Raw genomic sequence first — 14,597 nt, 5'->3', positions numbered from 1 at the left:
TCGAGCGTCAGCAGGAAGAGGAACTGCACCCGCCCCCTCGTCATTACGTCACAACATGGGCGTGTCGCCAAAGTTCCAGGATCCGAACCGTTTGGCTGCACAACAACCGGCTCTTTCGGATCCCAAGCAGTTCTTAAGTCACTTATGGCATTTCACGTGTAAATCATAAGCTTGCACACACTCCTGTGTTGAGTAAGTTCAAGAATACATTACAGCTTCTCATTTAGGGAGTGTCTCATGGTTGTCATTGCACAAAATCGAAGCTCAACAGTTTGAGTCAGAAGTCGGCTACGATCCAAAACGAGCCGGCACATCGAAATGACTCGGTCACCACTGACCCATTATTATATTCTCCTGGGACGTGCAAATTTAGCCATGGTACGAAACTCATGGTGTTTCCCCTGCTGGTTGTTTTAGTAACGCTTATTAATGCACACTTGTAACTGCATTTATTTGGCAGTGCTTACACTGAAAAGCTGTCTACTATTTATTTTCCCTTTAAAGATAAACTCAGTTGAAACAGGATTGAAACAAGAGGACGATTACTTTTTTTCCCCACTTATAACCAAGGTGCTTTGGATAGAAATATTTTTTCTGATGATGTTAACCCTTGCTCGATGATCTTAAACAACTCAGTGTTACATAAAAAAAAAAAAACGAAGAAACCTGTAAAACAGCAGTGTTGGCAGGGATCATGCACAAGAGCATTATTCTCTGAGAAGTAGACATATTTAGCTACTTGCTAACTACTAAATACAAAAACAAGAATAAATATACAGACCACACTTCCAAAACCATTATGTCTACTCACAGTAAACTTTAACTTTGATCCATGTTCTTAAATGGACTTATTCTGTCCTGTTTGAGGCCTTCTACTGGCTTTTTAACATTGCAGTAAGGCGATGCGTTTCACGGCGCCGTGTACACTCAATAGACTAAGACACTTTTTATTGTTGACACCTTCCTCCTGCAAAATGTTTTAAGGAACCTTTGTAAGGGGTATGAAGGTCAAAATCCAACGTTGCATTTTCATTGCTTTTCTGCAAACTGAGTTTTTTTTATGGAAATATATAATCAGTTTTTGTATTAATCGTGTATTTTTATCAAGCAGTTAGAGTTACCTAAGTTCTAATTACTATTGTTAAACTTTGAGGCCTGGCAGTGCACATAGTATGGAATCTGCGAGGTCACTCAAGGCTATAAATTCACTCAACCTTCTTGTGGGATACAGGGCAAGCAAGAGTTACATGAGGTTTTATGGCGGGTAACCCTTCAGGAAGGTTTATGGTTTAAAAGCTTTATATTGTTCTTCAATGTTTATCTTGGTACACTCCTAGAACATCTTCAGACACGCGCTTGCAGCCGACACAGGAGGGTGCTTTACTACATGGGGGCTTTAGGATAAAGTTGTAAGTGCGTGTCTCACCTTGGAATTCCAATTGTAAATATATGTATGTTCCAAGTGTTTATCTCTGATAATTGTTTTTTTCCCCTTTGCTGCCAAATTTACGAACTGGGTAAGGCGGACCTTAGTGAATGAGACAGGAAGACCGAGAGGTCAGTTTCAACAAAACGTTTCAGTCGGTGGATCAAAGCCAAACAGTTAAGGCAATCCCAGAGTGTTATCTAGAAAATGTTTTGTTTTAATGTCAATCTGCAAAACCTTTGGATTAATTATGTCCACTTAGCATAATAACGTACACTTAAATATAAAGTAACTTTAGGTTAGACCCCCCCCCCCCCCATACTATATTCCTTCTATTTTAGTAGGTTTCTTTCACAGCTTGTATATATATATATAACAATATCAATACCATTTCAATTCCCCCTAATAGATGGGGGTTCTTAATGCAATTAATTTTCGGATCAAATGTAAAAAAAAAAAAAAAATGATGCAGTTATAATGAAGAAAAACAGAGAAAGTAAAAGATAAAAATTATTGCATAATTCAGTTCATTTTATTGTAAACACCCCCAGATATCAGTTTCTGACTAATTTAGGAATGACAACGCTCCCATAGTTTTAAACAACTACGAGTAAAGCTATTAAAATTATTAGCAAAAGAACAACATCAGTATTTATTGTCACAGTTCATCACTGGAAATTCTTGATAGAAATCAAGAAACCAAATTTGTGCACCCTCAAAAAAACAAAAAACAAAGACAAATTAAGATGGCTGCAGATTCAGGTGCAACCACGACTCCCTCTGTGGATCTGCCTCGGGTCATTTCATGAGGAACAACCAAAATCACTTTAGGACTAAAAACCCTGAGTTCGAAACTAGTAATTGATCAGTCCCCTCAATTAAAACAAGAAGCAGCAACGAGGTTCTGTCTTAGCGGACTGTCTGGACAAATAAACCAGGAGTCATCTCCTGCTCCTGGTCTCCACGGTGCGATCCGCTACTCCACGACTCTTCCGTGTCGAACAGAGAAGGCGACGAATCGGCGGTAGGCCGCGGCCAGGAGGATCATGGCCCCCATCACCATGCCGCAGATGAGGCTGAAGGCCCAGCGAGGTCCCAGGTGGGTGTAGACGTTGGAGACGAAGACGGGGCCCAGCGTTCGCGCCCCGCTCCCCGAGGCGGTCAACCAGCCCATGTAGACACCCTGAGGAACGCCAAAGCACACCTGGAGCTCACTGAAGGCGTCACGACTGCCTTCACAGATCCAAAGCACTCCTAAACTGCTTACCTGAGGTTTTGGTCCAAGGACTTTGGAATAAAGCGTGTAGGACATGACGTTACAGGCTGGGTAACCCACCCCGATGAGGAAGTCTGAGGTGATGTACTGAGCGAGGTAAATAGCAGGCGTGTACTGACACCAGGTCTGCACGTAGGGGCAGCCTGTAGGCTCCAAGGTGCCATTGGCAGGTGACGGGCCCAAAGACATCAGACTGGTTAACGAGTTGTTCTTCAGGTCTGTGTTTTGGGAAAAGAAAAGAAAACTTAACGCTCAAATCCAGATGTTCGTCCTCCAGATTTCACCCAATCCTCGCTGTTCTCGCAGCTTACCTGCCCACTGGATTTTAGGGAAGTGATTTCCCCAGGGAAGCAGCATAAGGAAGCCACAGAATACGATGAAAAAGCCTGCAAGCAACACGGGGCGATCCCCAAACCTGGAAGGACATAAAGAAGCATCTTCATAACCCAAATTCAGGAGAAAAAAAAAAAAAAAAAAATCCAATAAATCTCCTGCTCCGACGCAAAGTATTTACCTCAAAGCGGCTACTTTGACCACCAGAAACACCAGGATGGACTGAAAGCCGATGCCGACCATAATGATGCCGTTGTAGAGCACGGCCTCTTTCCTCGTCCAGGCGAACATGTCCATGGACAGCGGGGTGGCGATCCTAGACAAAAATAACCACAGGATGGACTTTACTGTCTGATTAAGACTTAACATCGGCGGCGTTTCAGTGAGATACTGTAGTGGATTAATATCTCACAATGAATATTGTAGTGGATTAATATCTTATAATTAGGGATGGGCAAGTTAACGCGTTCATTTCGCGTTAACTCATTAGACTATTAACGGCGATATTTTCTTTAACGCGCGTTAACGCATGTTGCTCACATGCTTTTACTTTGTGAAGGTCTGTTGCTGCGGTGTAGGGGTTTGAATCAGAACAGTAGGTGGCGATAATGCGCCAATAACCTCGCTGTCAGCCAAACCTCGGATTCAGAGGAAGAAAGATGCTGGCCGGAAAAAAACTAAGCCGACATGCGGAAGGCGGTGTTTCCCGCAGGAATTTGCTTAGGCGAGGCGGTGAGTTGGCGAACGGAACAAGTTTTGTGCGGAGCGGAGCGGGGTGTGCATCGACGCCGTCGGTGAAGTCGCTTCTCACTTCAAAGTATCCATGTGTTTTTGCCTGTTTTTCCCTGCCATTCACTATATGCACACGAGAAAGCAACAACAAAAAACCGCTTGTTCACGTCAAATAAACGCAAGCATATCGAGTTAGCAAGCATTTCAGTTTAAAGTTCTTCCAGCATGGAATATGACAGAAACAAGTTAGTTGTAACCACTGCCAAGTTAAACTTTGGTATTGAACATAAAATGGTAATGCTGCTCCCTGCTGTTAACTCAGAAATTGCCTGTTTTTGGTAGATTTTTTCCTCATAAAGATAATTCCCTGTCAGTGGCAATAAGCTTTAATTTATTATTATTGCTATTTTTTGTTTTACATGTTTAAGTTGAGCTTTACACTAAATATGTGTTACTGATAAGTGCTACAAATGTTACAACATTTTGTTCATATGGCAGCAGAACATTAAAATAAAAGTGCTCTTTACACTACTTTTGAATTCATTCTTGGAGTTTGTAAATACAATGCGATTAATCGCGATTAATCAGGCAAATTATGCGATTAATCGCGATTAAATATTTTAATCGTTGCCCAGCCCTACTTATAATAAATACATTCTTATCACAATGGTTAAAAGGTGTGCTGTAACATTCACCTAAGAAAAAAATGTGTGTGTGTCACGCTACAAGTCCAGATAAGAGGTAGAGGGTCAATGCAAACAAACCAGGGCAGTGGACAAGACATCTGGACCAAAGAGCAAGCCATTTGCAATGTAAACAGAACATGTAGGGTCTAAAAGGCTGCAATGTACACAGAAAATGCATGGTTCATGTTCGGAAGAGGTAATGACGTGTACCCATACCGGAAATGGGTAGTGATGGGTGACCATGTTTGGAATGAGCAGTGATTTGTAACCACGTTTTTAAAAAAATATGCACCCTCGGGAAGTTTCCACTGATATGTAATAAAATGACAAAGATATCCGTGGAAAAGTAATTGAAAATACGTAATAAATAGGAGGGGCTCGGGGAGGAGCCCCCAAGACCCAGGGAATGTATATAAGCAGACCACTTTCTGTACTTTGTCAGATGTTGACCGGTGAACATCTCATGTGTGGTTGACTTGTATTATTGCAATAAACCATACTGGACCGAGACCAAGCTGCTTCTGCTCACTTTTTTGACCACTGTTGGATATCTTTGACTGCCTTACCAAGAACTTAGAATTTTTGAAAGTCTTAGCACGAATTATTACATCGTCTGGAGGACATCCACGACAATACCCACGTCTCAAACACAGCGAAGATGAACATGACGACGAAGAACAAAATGTTGGAGGTCAAGACGGCACACTGGTCGACCGTTTCCACCTCTTCATCCTGGATATCAACTCTCTCTGGACAAAGGAGAAGGGAATATTGAATTATTAACAACAAAAGGAAGCTGCAGTCCAGAAACATTTCATCCGGATTGTTGTTTTTGTCTTAGCTTTATTACTTTGTGTCCAGACCTTTAAGTAAGTGTTTAGCTTAAATGACCCTTCTAAACCCTTACAACTAGGGCTGGGTGATACGGACCAAAACTAATACCTTGATATTTTTAGGCTGAAGGCCGATATACGATATTTATTTCAATATGTTTTTCTTTTAAAAAAATTATAAAAAAGGACAAGCCAAATTTCTATAGCACATTTCAGAACAAAGACAATCAAAAGTGTTTTACATGATTAAAATATAGGAAAATAAAAACAGAATAAAAGCAAGTTGAAATAAAATGTAGCAAAAATAAAAAAGATAATACATGGGAAAATGGAAACTAAAAGCAAATATTAATGAGCTGGACTACAAACTTAAACTAATGACGTTTCAGTAAAACAGTTTAACTAGGACAGTCAAAGGCAAGCCTAGACAAATATGTTTTTAATCTTGATTTAAAGGAATTCAGGCTATCAGCACTTTTTCTGGAAGTTTGTTCCAGATAACTGGAGCATCGCTTTATCTCACAGGCCCATTTTTTAACAAACAGCTGTAGATAAATACGAGAAACGGCTGAAAAATAACCTGCTGCAATACAGAAAAGTATAATTCACTTTTTAAAAATCACGATATTTTTAAAACCTCGATATATTGCCCAGTCCTGCTTACAACACAATGTTTTAATATGATGGCATTTTTGGTAGCAACTGAGGACAAAGGTGACAATAAAAACTAATTTTAGGCACTTTGTTTAAATGTGCTTAAAACATAAATGCATCGCAAGACAAAAGTTTGATCTAAAAGTAAACAAACATCTGATTCAAACTCAATAAAATAACCAAATAAATCCCAGAATATTTTAAAGTTCATTAAATAATGATGCAGCATTAAGAAAACTGCTTCTGTTAGAAATATCATGTTTAAACATTTATCAACTTTTTGATAAACATATTTTTAGAAAGTCAGCTTTTTCTGTTCAACAAAGTTACTTTTTCCCCCCAAACACCTATTTTTTTTTTTTACCATAGTTGGGAAAAGGCTAAAAATAAAGTCGACATGTTTTCCTCCTTTTAAAGAGCTGCCAGTTTTGAAAATATTCATAATTTTATTTCTCCAATGCTCAAGGCAACAATCCAATTCCTGAATATCTACTTGTTTTATTCTGTCAAACCACTTTTTTTCCCGTAGATCCCTTTCCACCCATCCACCCAAATGCTAAAAGCCAAAAACAACGAGATAAACAACAGAAACCACAGACGATCCATACCCTCGGAGGTGTAGTTGATAGATCTGACGTGGTTTCCGTCTTCATCCACGTGATGTTCTCTGATGGCGACAAATATGAGAAATACAAATGTGAGATTATAGATGATGAACAACAAGCCTACACCTTGTATAAATGAAGAGGGGCGAACACTAAAACGGGTTTGCTTCAAACTCATAATTGTGTCACGAGGTTAATATACACCTATGACCACAAATGTCAATACTACTTCCCCACTGATGTTTAGCTAAAGGTCCCTTAGCCAGCTGGACCTCCTCCACTCTCTGCAGATAACCAGGTTCTCATTCTGCTGCAGAACTGGTAGAAGTTTGTTTAAACTGGTTGGATGGTCTCCTGTCACAGATCCGATCTGATCTTTGAACAAAGTTTCAGCATAGCTCAGGTTACAGCTCTCCAAAAGCGTAATGCTATCCTGCTTTATCCATTTCAAGACCGGTTCTGATGGGCGTCAACTGGTACAATGTTTTTGGAAAGTCCACATCGACTCCCTCTAAACATCATCTCTGAGGCCAAACAGCCTATGAGCAGCTGTAAATTTCCGGGATATATCCTCCCAGTCTTGGCTTCTTCTTTAAACTTGCTTCACTGTGGACAGTTGTGCTCCTGCTGCTTCCAGTTGTGCTCCCTCCGAGGGAAGCAAGGATCTGATGGTTGAAACTTGGACTCGGCTGAGCGTTCAAATAGGATAATGATCCGAATTCAAACTGTGTAATAGATTAGATAAAGCAGTCCAACATTAGGCTTTAGGAGAGCCCAGACCTCAAATATCCAGAAGTTATGCACTATGCTTAAAAGAGCAGGGGCCTCGTTTAAAAAATGAGGCAGTTTCACGTGTCCAAAATGAGCGAACGTGAGCCAGAGTTGCCGTGAGGGACTACACATTTTAACGTTACAGGATCACTGCCTTTGCCTGGAAAGTAATGTACGCAATCTTTACAGATGAGATGACAGTTCACTGCCAGAAAACCATCTAATTTAAACTAACTAGGGATCATTAATGGCTGGGCCAAAGAGAGGGGTCAGACATGAGTGTATGTAAACTTCTGACTGGCAATATAATTGGCATTGAAGAAATAAAAGATTAGATATTTAAAGAGACACTTTGACAGACAGACTAGAGTAAAACACATTTTATGGATTTTTCCCTCAATGCAAACAGATAAGAGGGAAGATTTCTCACATCTTTGTCTATAGTTCTCACATTAATTGTTCTCCTGTTCCGTCGCTCCTGATGGAGCGCATAGCTAGTCTTTTCTTTCGTTCCCATCGTTTCTAATGATTGATGGATTACTTGATTTATTCCATTTGTTTACATGAATCTTATTTTGATCATATTTTGGTGTCACTGACTAAGTTTCAGCAATAACGTGACTACTAAAAATCAGACCAGGAAACCTTGTGTACCTCTCCATAAAAGCTGAACCGAAGGAACGCGACGCTCCACATAAGCTCACACAGGTGGAGCAAAGTCCATGGAGCTCTGAACGCTCCGCTGGAGCAAACGGTGATGTAATCTGAATTTTCTTGCGCTCAGATTGTGAAATAGCCACACACACACACACACACTGAATGAAGCGGGGCTGTTGTGTAATGGTGCGCTGACCTGAGCACCAGCAGAACCAGCAGGATGTTGACGATGCCACACGCTGCAGCCAGCAGCGCCGGCGTGGTGTACATGTTGAGCTGCAGCTCCAGGAATTTCACCGTGACGCCGGTTTCCCCGATGAAGGACAGGCCCGCCTGCAGAGCTGAGACACACAAATACAGACGTGAACCGTCGTTCTCCTCCAGAGTTATTCACCCCGCCGGTGTTCTGTCAGATCAGCATACCCCGTCAGACCAACATACCCATAGTCAATACGCATGCGCTACCTTTAGCAGAAATTAGACAAAGTTTACTAGATTACTTTATTTATGCGTGATATGATAAACAAACAGTTGTAGTTACTTGACACCCTGACGTAGCAGCTACCCTGTCAGACTGTCACACAACGGTTAACCTTATGTTGATCTGAAAACTGATGCATCTGTGCAACCAAAGTTTATTGCCATATGGTTTAAAATAAATACCCAAATGCCAATGGAACTTATCTGGTTTATTAGAGATAACTCACAGTACAAAACCAACTCTACTGTATAACTATATAAAATTAATTCAGCTGACAATTTTTACATTTAAATATCTCAGAAAAGTGGGGTCAGCGAACTGACGGCTTCTCCAAGTGTTCGCAACTTTGTGCAGTCTTACGCATGTGCAACCATGTTCGTGCATGCAAAAGACTACGGGTAAGCTGGTCTGACGGGGTATGCTGACCTGACAGAACACCGGCACTGCAAAAACGGATCTAAAAATAAAAAAAAATGTTCTTAAAATTAGTGTTTTTGTCCTAGATTTGAGCAGGTAAATAAGATTATCTGCCAATGGAATTAGTGTTTTCACCCCTAAAATAAAAATATTAGATATGCTGCACTTGAAATAAGATGATGGAGATGAATTGCAAGTGCAAAAGTCTAATTCCATTGGCAGATTATCTTATTTACCTGCTCAAATCAAGAACAGATGCACTCATTTCAAGAAAATATTACTTATTTTTAGTTCCGTTTTTGCAGTGAGGCACCCCCCCACCTCCCCTGTGCAGCACCTGGTCCGAGGATAAAGCCCAGAGCCTGACTGGCGCTCATGTTCGCCATGGCTCCGGTCCTTTCCTTCAGAGATGTGGCTCCGGCGATATAGGACCGCGCCACTGCAACGTTACCTGCGGGGGAACAAAAACCCGGCGTTACGGCGGACGACGCGGAGCAGAGCCGGCTGTGGATTCAATCGCCACGACTCGTCACCTGCTCCGAAGCCGACCAACACTCTGGACATGAGCATGTGGTACTTGTTGTTGCTCCTCGGCAGGTACGCGTAGGCGTAGTAGATATTGGCCGCCAGGTTGATGGAGATGGAGCACACCAGCGGCTCCCTGTAGGGCCGGCGGTTAGACCACAGGCCGAACAGAGGCGACGCCACCATCTGGCCCAGACTGTAGGCGGCAACCATCCAGCCCAGGAAGCTGGCGTCCGCGCTGCTGTCCACCTGCAACACAAAAGGCCCCAGGTCCAGAGCAGAGACTCATTTATAAATGTCAGAGGAAAAACATTTTTCATCTTCAGATTTCCTTTAAATCTATACTGGAATGTGGTCTCCTCGCTGAAAGTAACCAATCTTGCTTTGCACACCTGTTTACTATTTGTAAAAAAAAGGCTTATCTGGCTAAACGATGAGGCTGAAGAACCGTTCGTCCAGAACTGATTCTCTCCTCACTTCCTGTCTTTGATTTATGAAAGCAGCCCAGATTGTTTTTTTCGCACCAAACATCTCTCCCAACTCTACCAAAAACTGAGAAGTGATGCGTACCTTTTCCAGGTAGGGCCATAGTGATGTGATGACGATGGTGAAACCTGGGAGGAGACATGAAACAGAGAAGGTTTTGCTTTGAAGAACCACTAGAGGCGAGTACAAAGCAGCAAAAGTTGATTCTCTCAGTGAAGAATGGAAATTTGGAGCACTTTGATGCACCTTTTTTGAGTTTAATTTAAAAAAAAAAAAAGGAACCAGATAATGTAATGTGCTTTGATTTTGTGTTATAAAATAATCACTTGCCTACTGCTGGATTTTCAGGTCTGGTCAGTCTAGGTTCCTTTATCCGCTATTTTTCCTCCAGCGAAAGCCTCGTGAAATTTGCATTCTGTAAATAAATGACTAAATGTTCCTTCTTAGCGCCCATTCTCTCCGGTCTTTGTTGCTCTCTGACGCTTCCTACTGCTTCCTTATGTTCGACTGACCCTATTTAAGTTTGGTGAAACTTTTAATGACAGGCATGATGAATTGATCTGATTGGACGAAGAATGACCGGCACTGATTGGCCACGGGTGTGGAGAGCTGTGGCCTGAGGATCCTCATTAATAACCGATTAGAAACCAGCAATGAAATCACAAGACATTCATGCGTCTGGGGCCTGACAGTGTTAAAAATATATATTAAAATAATATTAAACCATATTATTATTAAAATATGAACTTTAGACAAAAAATAACCTAAAAAAACCCAAAATGGAATAGAAATACACATTTCATGAGAGCAAATATAATAATGATTTTTTATACGCAATTTATGCTTACATTTTTTTTATGCCTACATTTTTTCCCACACAATTTTGATGGGGGCGGTTCTCTAGCGCCCCCTATTGACAAGAAACCAGAAAACCTTAAAAAACACATTTCCAAATTTTCAAGCCCGTGTCTGAACCCTGAAACTAAAAATACAAACATTCATTTTCTGAGTTCATTTTCAGGAAATATGGAAGCCTGGGGTTGCAAATGCTACATTTTCTGTTGTCATTAAAGGTTTAAAAGGTATACCAGCACATCTGTACAAGGATTGAACACCGGCAGCATGTCGTTTTCTTTAACTGGACCAACCTGAATGACACATGTGATAAACTGAGGCTCTGTTGTTTCTGGTTAAACTGGTTTTAATCGAAGGACTCAAGTGAGTCACTTTTGATTTAAACTGAGCCAGATCAAGATGTTGTGTACTTTCACATTTACATTCTTTTATTCATATTTATGGTATTTTTAATTGAATTCTCCCCCCCCCCCTCCCCCATTACATTTAATTCCCTTGTAGTTTGGAGATACATTAATTTGGTCAAACATCATTTTTTGTGGAAAAATAAATGAATGACATCCTAGATAATGAGTGTAAATAATCTTTTAAAAAGTAACACACCTGGATAAGATGCACTTTTTTGTTTCCACAATAAACATTCAGCATTTTGGCCACCTCACAGGTTTAAAACTCTAATTTCACTTTATATGGATCTCAGTTTTTTTATCTAATCAGAAACTTTGTTTCGACAATTCAATTCAAGAATTAAAACCCACACCGATTTATTTTACAACCACAGATACATTTCAAGTGTTTATCTCTGGCAGTTTGAATGAAAAGGACTTCCAGCTGCCGGAAACTCAACAACCAGTTTTTCAGGAATGTGGAAATATTACATAAAACCAATAAAAACACACAACTGTCTCGAGAAAAATATCTCCACGTACCAAAGCTGCACTATCAAGGAAGCAGCAATCCTCATCTCAGTATCAAAGAGTGCAACATCGCAGTGTACTGCTTGGACGCCGCCTTAGGAAGGATATTCTATGTCCAGAGCCACGCATGCAAAACCAGCATGTAAATAATGTATTGTGGCATTTAAATGAAGCAGGACAGAAGAGCCAGGAAAACGTGGGTTAAATGGAGCCGACAGTCATTGCAACATTAAGCTCTAGCATCACGATTACATGTTTTTTCCCCCCTGATATGCAGCTCCACCATGTTGTGGAGTGTATGCACTCAGCGTTTAGTCTGCCACCTTTTTGCAGGAATCGCTGCATTAACAGCGTTATGGCCTAAACGAGAAAGAGGAAGGCTGCTCAGCTGACATCCAGCAGACAATCACCCAGATACCCACAACAAGCAGGGCAAGCCACATGAGGACAGGATGCTGGCTGCTCACACGGTGACGTATCCAGGCGTATAATTCGGAAAGTTAGAGGAAGGGAAAAGTTTAATGAATAAATGTGCACAAGCATCATGGATAACTGCTCCCCTGTGCAGGAGTGTGAAGTAAAAGCCCTTTCAAGTAGTTTGGAGGGAGATGTGCAAGACGTCAACTGCAGCTGGAGTCTGAGTTTTAAGAGCCATCCCACAGAGATTCATCCACTACGTGGGCTACAGTTGTTGCTTTCTTTCTGTTAAGCTGCTCCTGAGCTGGAGACAAGGCCAGAAGAGGGCTGAGGAGAACAAGGACAGGACTGCTGCTCAGATGTCCAAAGTCCTCTTTTCGTTACAATTTGCATTAAATGTTGCACCTGCTCCACTGCCCAAGTATAAACACCAGCTTTAATAACTGTGGTAGCACTTTGCTTGACAGGATAGCAAACTGGGCTGGACTGAACCTCCGAGTTTTGTGAAGAGGAAGATGAGAGGGACCGTCGCAACAGTGCAGGTGAGCTGAGGGTCTCTGGTACGGAGCAGTCTGATTATCTCAATTTATGTTTTAATCAGCTATAAATCATAATCATCTAAAACAAGAAAGCTGAATACTTGAACTGTATTAGTGTATGGATGAGTTTCACTTTTTAAATCCTTTGAAATCCTTTTAATTATTTTATAACTCCTTTAGCTCCACCTGTACAGTACTGGGAAATATCCATTCCTACTTGTTTATGCTCATTTTTCCATCCCATAATCTCCAAAGCCCTTTCAGCCTGGCGACTTTCTTTACCACTTCCAGCAGATTTGTCACCTGTATTCACCTCAGTCATCTTGTTGAACTCAGCAGACCAAGTGTGTCTATTTATCAGGGGGGAAAGGGGCCAAAAGTGACGGGAGTCCTCCTCACCTACACTGCTGAGGAACATAGTGAAGTACATGACCCGGATGGACCTCCACCGGCTCCCGTAGTCCTCATCCTGGGAGTCTTCACTGCTAACAGACAACAACAACAGGGATTTATGGTTTAAAATCACGACTCTATTGAGTGTTTCGCAGCTTCCTGTCAGGGAAGAGATGCCCCCTGATCTCCGTGCTCACCTGCTTGCATCGTCCCGGAGCAGCGGAGCGGTCTCGTCCGAGTCAATATGTGACATTTTAGCCGATCAAGTGACCCGCAGAAAGTTATGACGGCGTCCAAGTCGCCATGTAGGCGAGGGTCAGTGAACTAGCCTGCCCGCAGAGGCTCTTCCGTAAAGCTCCTGGAAGCTAGCTCCACTTTGCAGATAACTTTAGCCCCTCAAAAATAACACTTCAGCAGGAGGCATTAATTAGCCCGGCTAATATTAGTCATAATATTTTTAAAAAAGAGGCATTTCTGACCGATGTTTGAGTCCATAAAAAGCAGTACGTAACAGAAAACCTGCCAGAATTGGACTATGACACCAGGAAAGTCATGTTAGCGTGTATTTAAGAAAACATAAACCAATTTCCGGTTACGTATTTCAAAATAATAAACGCTTCACAAACCAGGTTCAATTTGTTTCCGAATTGGCATCTATAACCTACATAAACCGTTACGTATGTAAGATAATAACTATAATAGCTTTCCTGATGTTTCTATTTTGTATTTTTGCCAGAATGAACAACTTCCTGTTTTTATTTTGAAGTCGACAGTGCTTCGCGTTAGGTCATTTCCGCCGAAAACCGGTGAACTTGACGCCGCGCTGTCACGTGAGCGCATGAACACAAACAGCGCTGCTTCTGAAAGGTGTGTCGGCGTCAAAAGTGAACATTTAACTGCAAACACATTGAAGGAGACATTGGTTATTTTACTGAGACTAGCGCGAAGCACAAATCAACACAACAGTTGTAAATATATGCATTTATTTAGATTGCAGTTGCTCAAAAAGTCACATTAAAGTGGCGGCTAGACGTGGTGGGAGATCAACCCCATCTCCTGGGTTAGGGTTACTTAACCTCTTTCTTTTTGAACCTTTACTGGCCATTACGGCTACATTGCTTCTCCTCATCGCCTGCATGCGCTGTAATTGCGCCGTGGTCTTGTTATGGTAAATACACACAAAAGTGCTTTGTATCAACTAGAGCAAAAGCAAAGTTTAAATTGCGCAAATAAAATTAAAAAAAGCCAACAGGGTTGGAAAATCTTTGTATGCAACCAGAGTGACCTACAGGATGAACTGTGGCTCAAGCAGAGAAATGAAAAACAATTAGCGATTAAGCAGTAAGGACTGAATGAGGTTTACCAAACATATGGTGTGTAAAGCTTTGGAAGAACTAACAAGACTACATAGACTCATATCAACCTGTACAGCATGTGTTTGTTGCTCACGTGCTCCAACATATGTGCATAAAAAAATTATTCAGTATCCTAGACTATGATGCATCTATTCTAATTGTTTCTTGCATACCCCTTAGAAATTATCTTGATCAGCACTTAGCCAGGCTTCCTCAAGCCAAATCAAACTTTTTTACTT

The 14,597-nt window shown here is 41.3% G+C and overlaps 1 protein-coding gene across 2 annotated transcripts; it reads right to left on the bottom strand.

The window, feature by feature from the left end:
• Positions 1-1,930: 1,930 nt before the first annotated feature.
• On the bottom strand, positions 1,931-13,686 carry mfsd8 (major facilitator superfamily domain containing 8). Of its 2 annotated transcripts, none has more exons than XM_036146462.1 (12): positions 13,201-13,686; positions 13,010-13,092; positions 9,967-10,010; positions 9,405-9,645; positions 9,209-9,322; positions 8,170-8,314; positions 6,549-6,607; positions 5,094-5,202; positions 3,217-3,351; positions 3,014-3,117; positions 2,694-2,920; positions 1,931-2,609 (listed from the first exon to the last, which is right to left on the bottom strand). In XM_036146462.1, the coding sequence occupies exons 1-12, from the start codon at positions 13,254-13,256 to the stop codon at positions 2,403-2,405; spliced, it is 1,524 nt and encodes a 507-aa protein (XP_036002355.1). In that variant the 5' UTR covers positions 13,257-13,686; the 3' UTR covers positions 1,931-2,402. The 2 variants fall into 2 exon arrangements, with proteins under 2 accessions (XP_036002355.1, XP_036002354.1); XM_036146461.1 differs by having other exon boundaries at positions 13,010-13,095; positions 13,201-13,685.
• Between the last annotated feature and the right edge of the window lie 911 nt (positions 13,687-14,597).

The sequence above is a fragment of the Fundulus heteroclitus genome, chromosome 14 (genome assembly GCF_011125445.2).
Source record: "Fundulus heteroclitus isolate FHET01 chromosome 14, MU-UCD_Fhet_4.1, whole genome shotgun sequence".
Taxonomy (NCBI): Eukaryota; Metazoa; Chordata; class Actinopteri; order Cyprinodontiformes; family Fundulidae; genus Fundulus; species Fundulus heteroclitus.
This window is presented reverse-complemented; position numbering and strand designations above follow the sequence as displayed.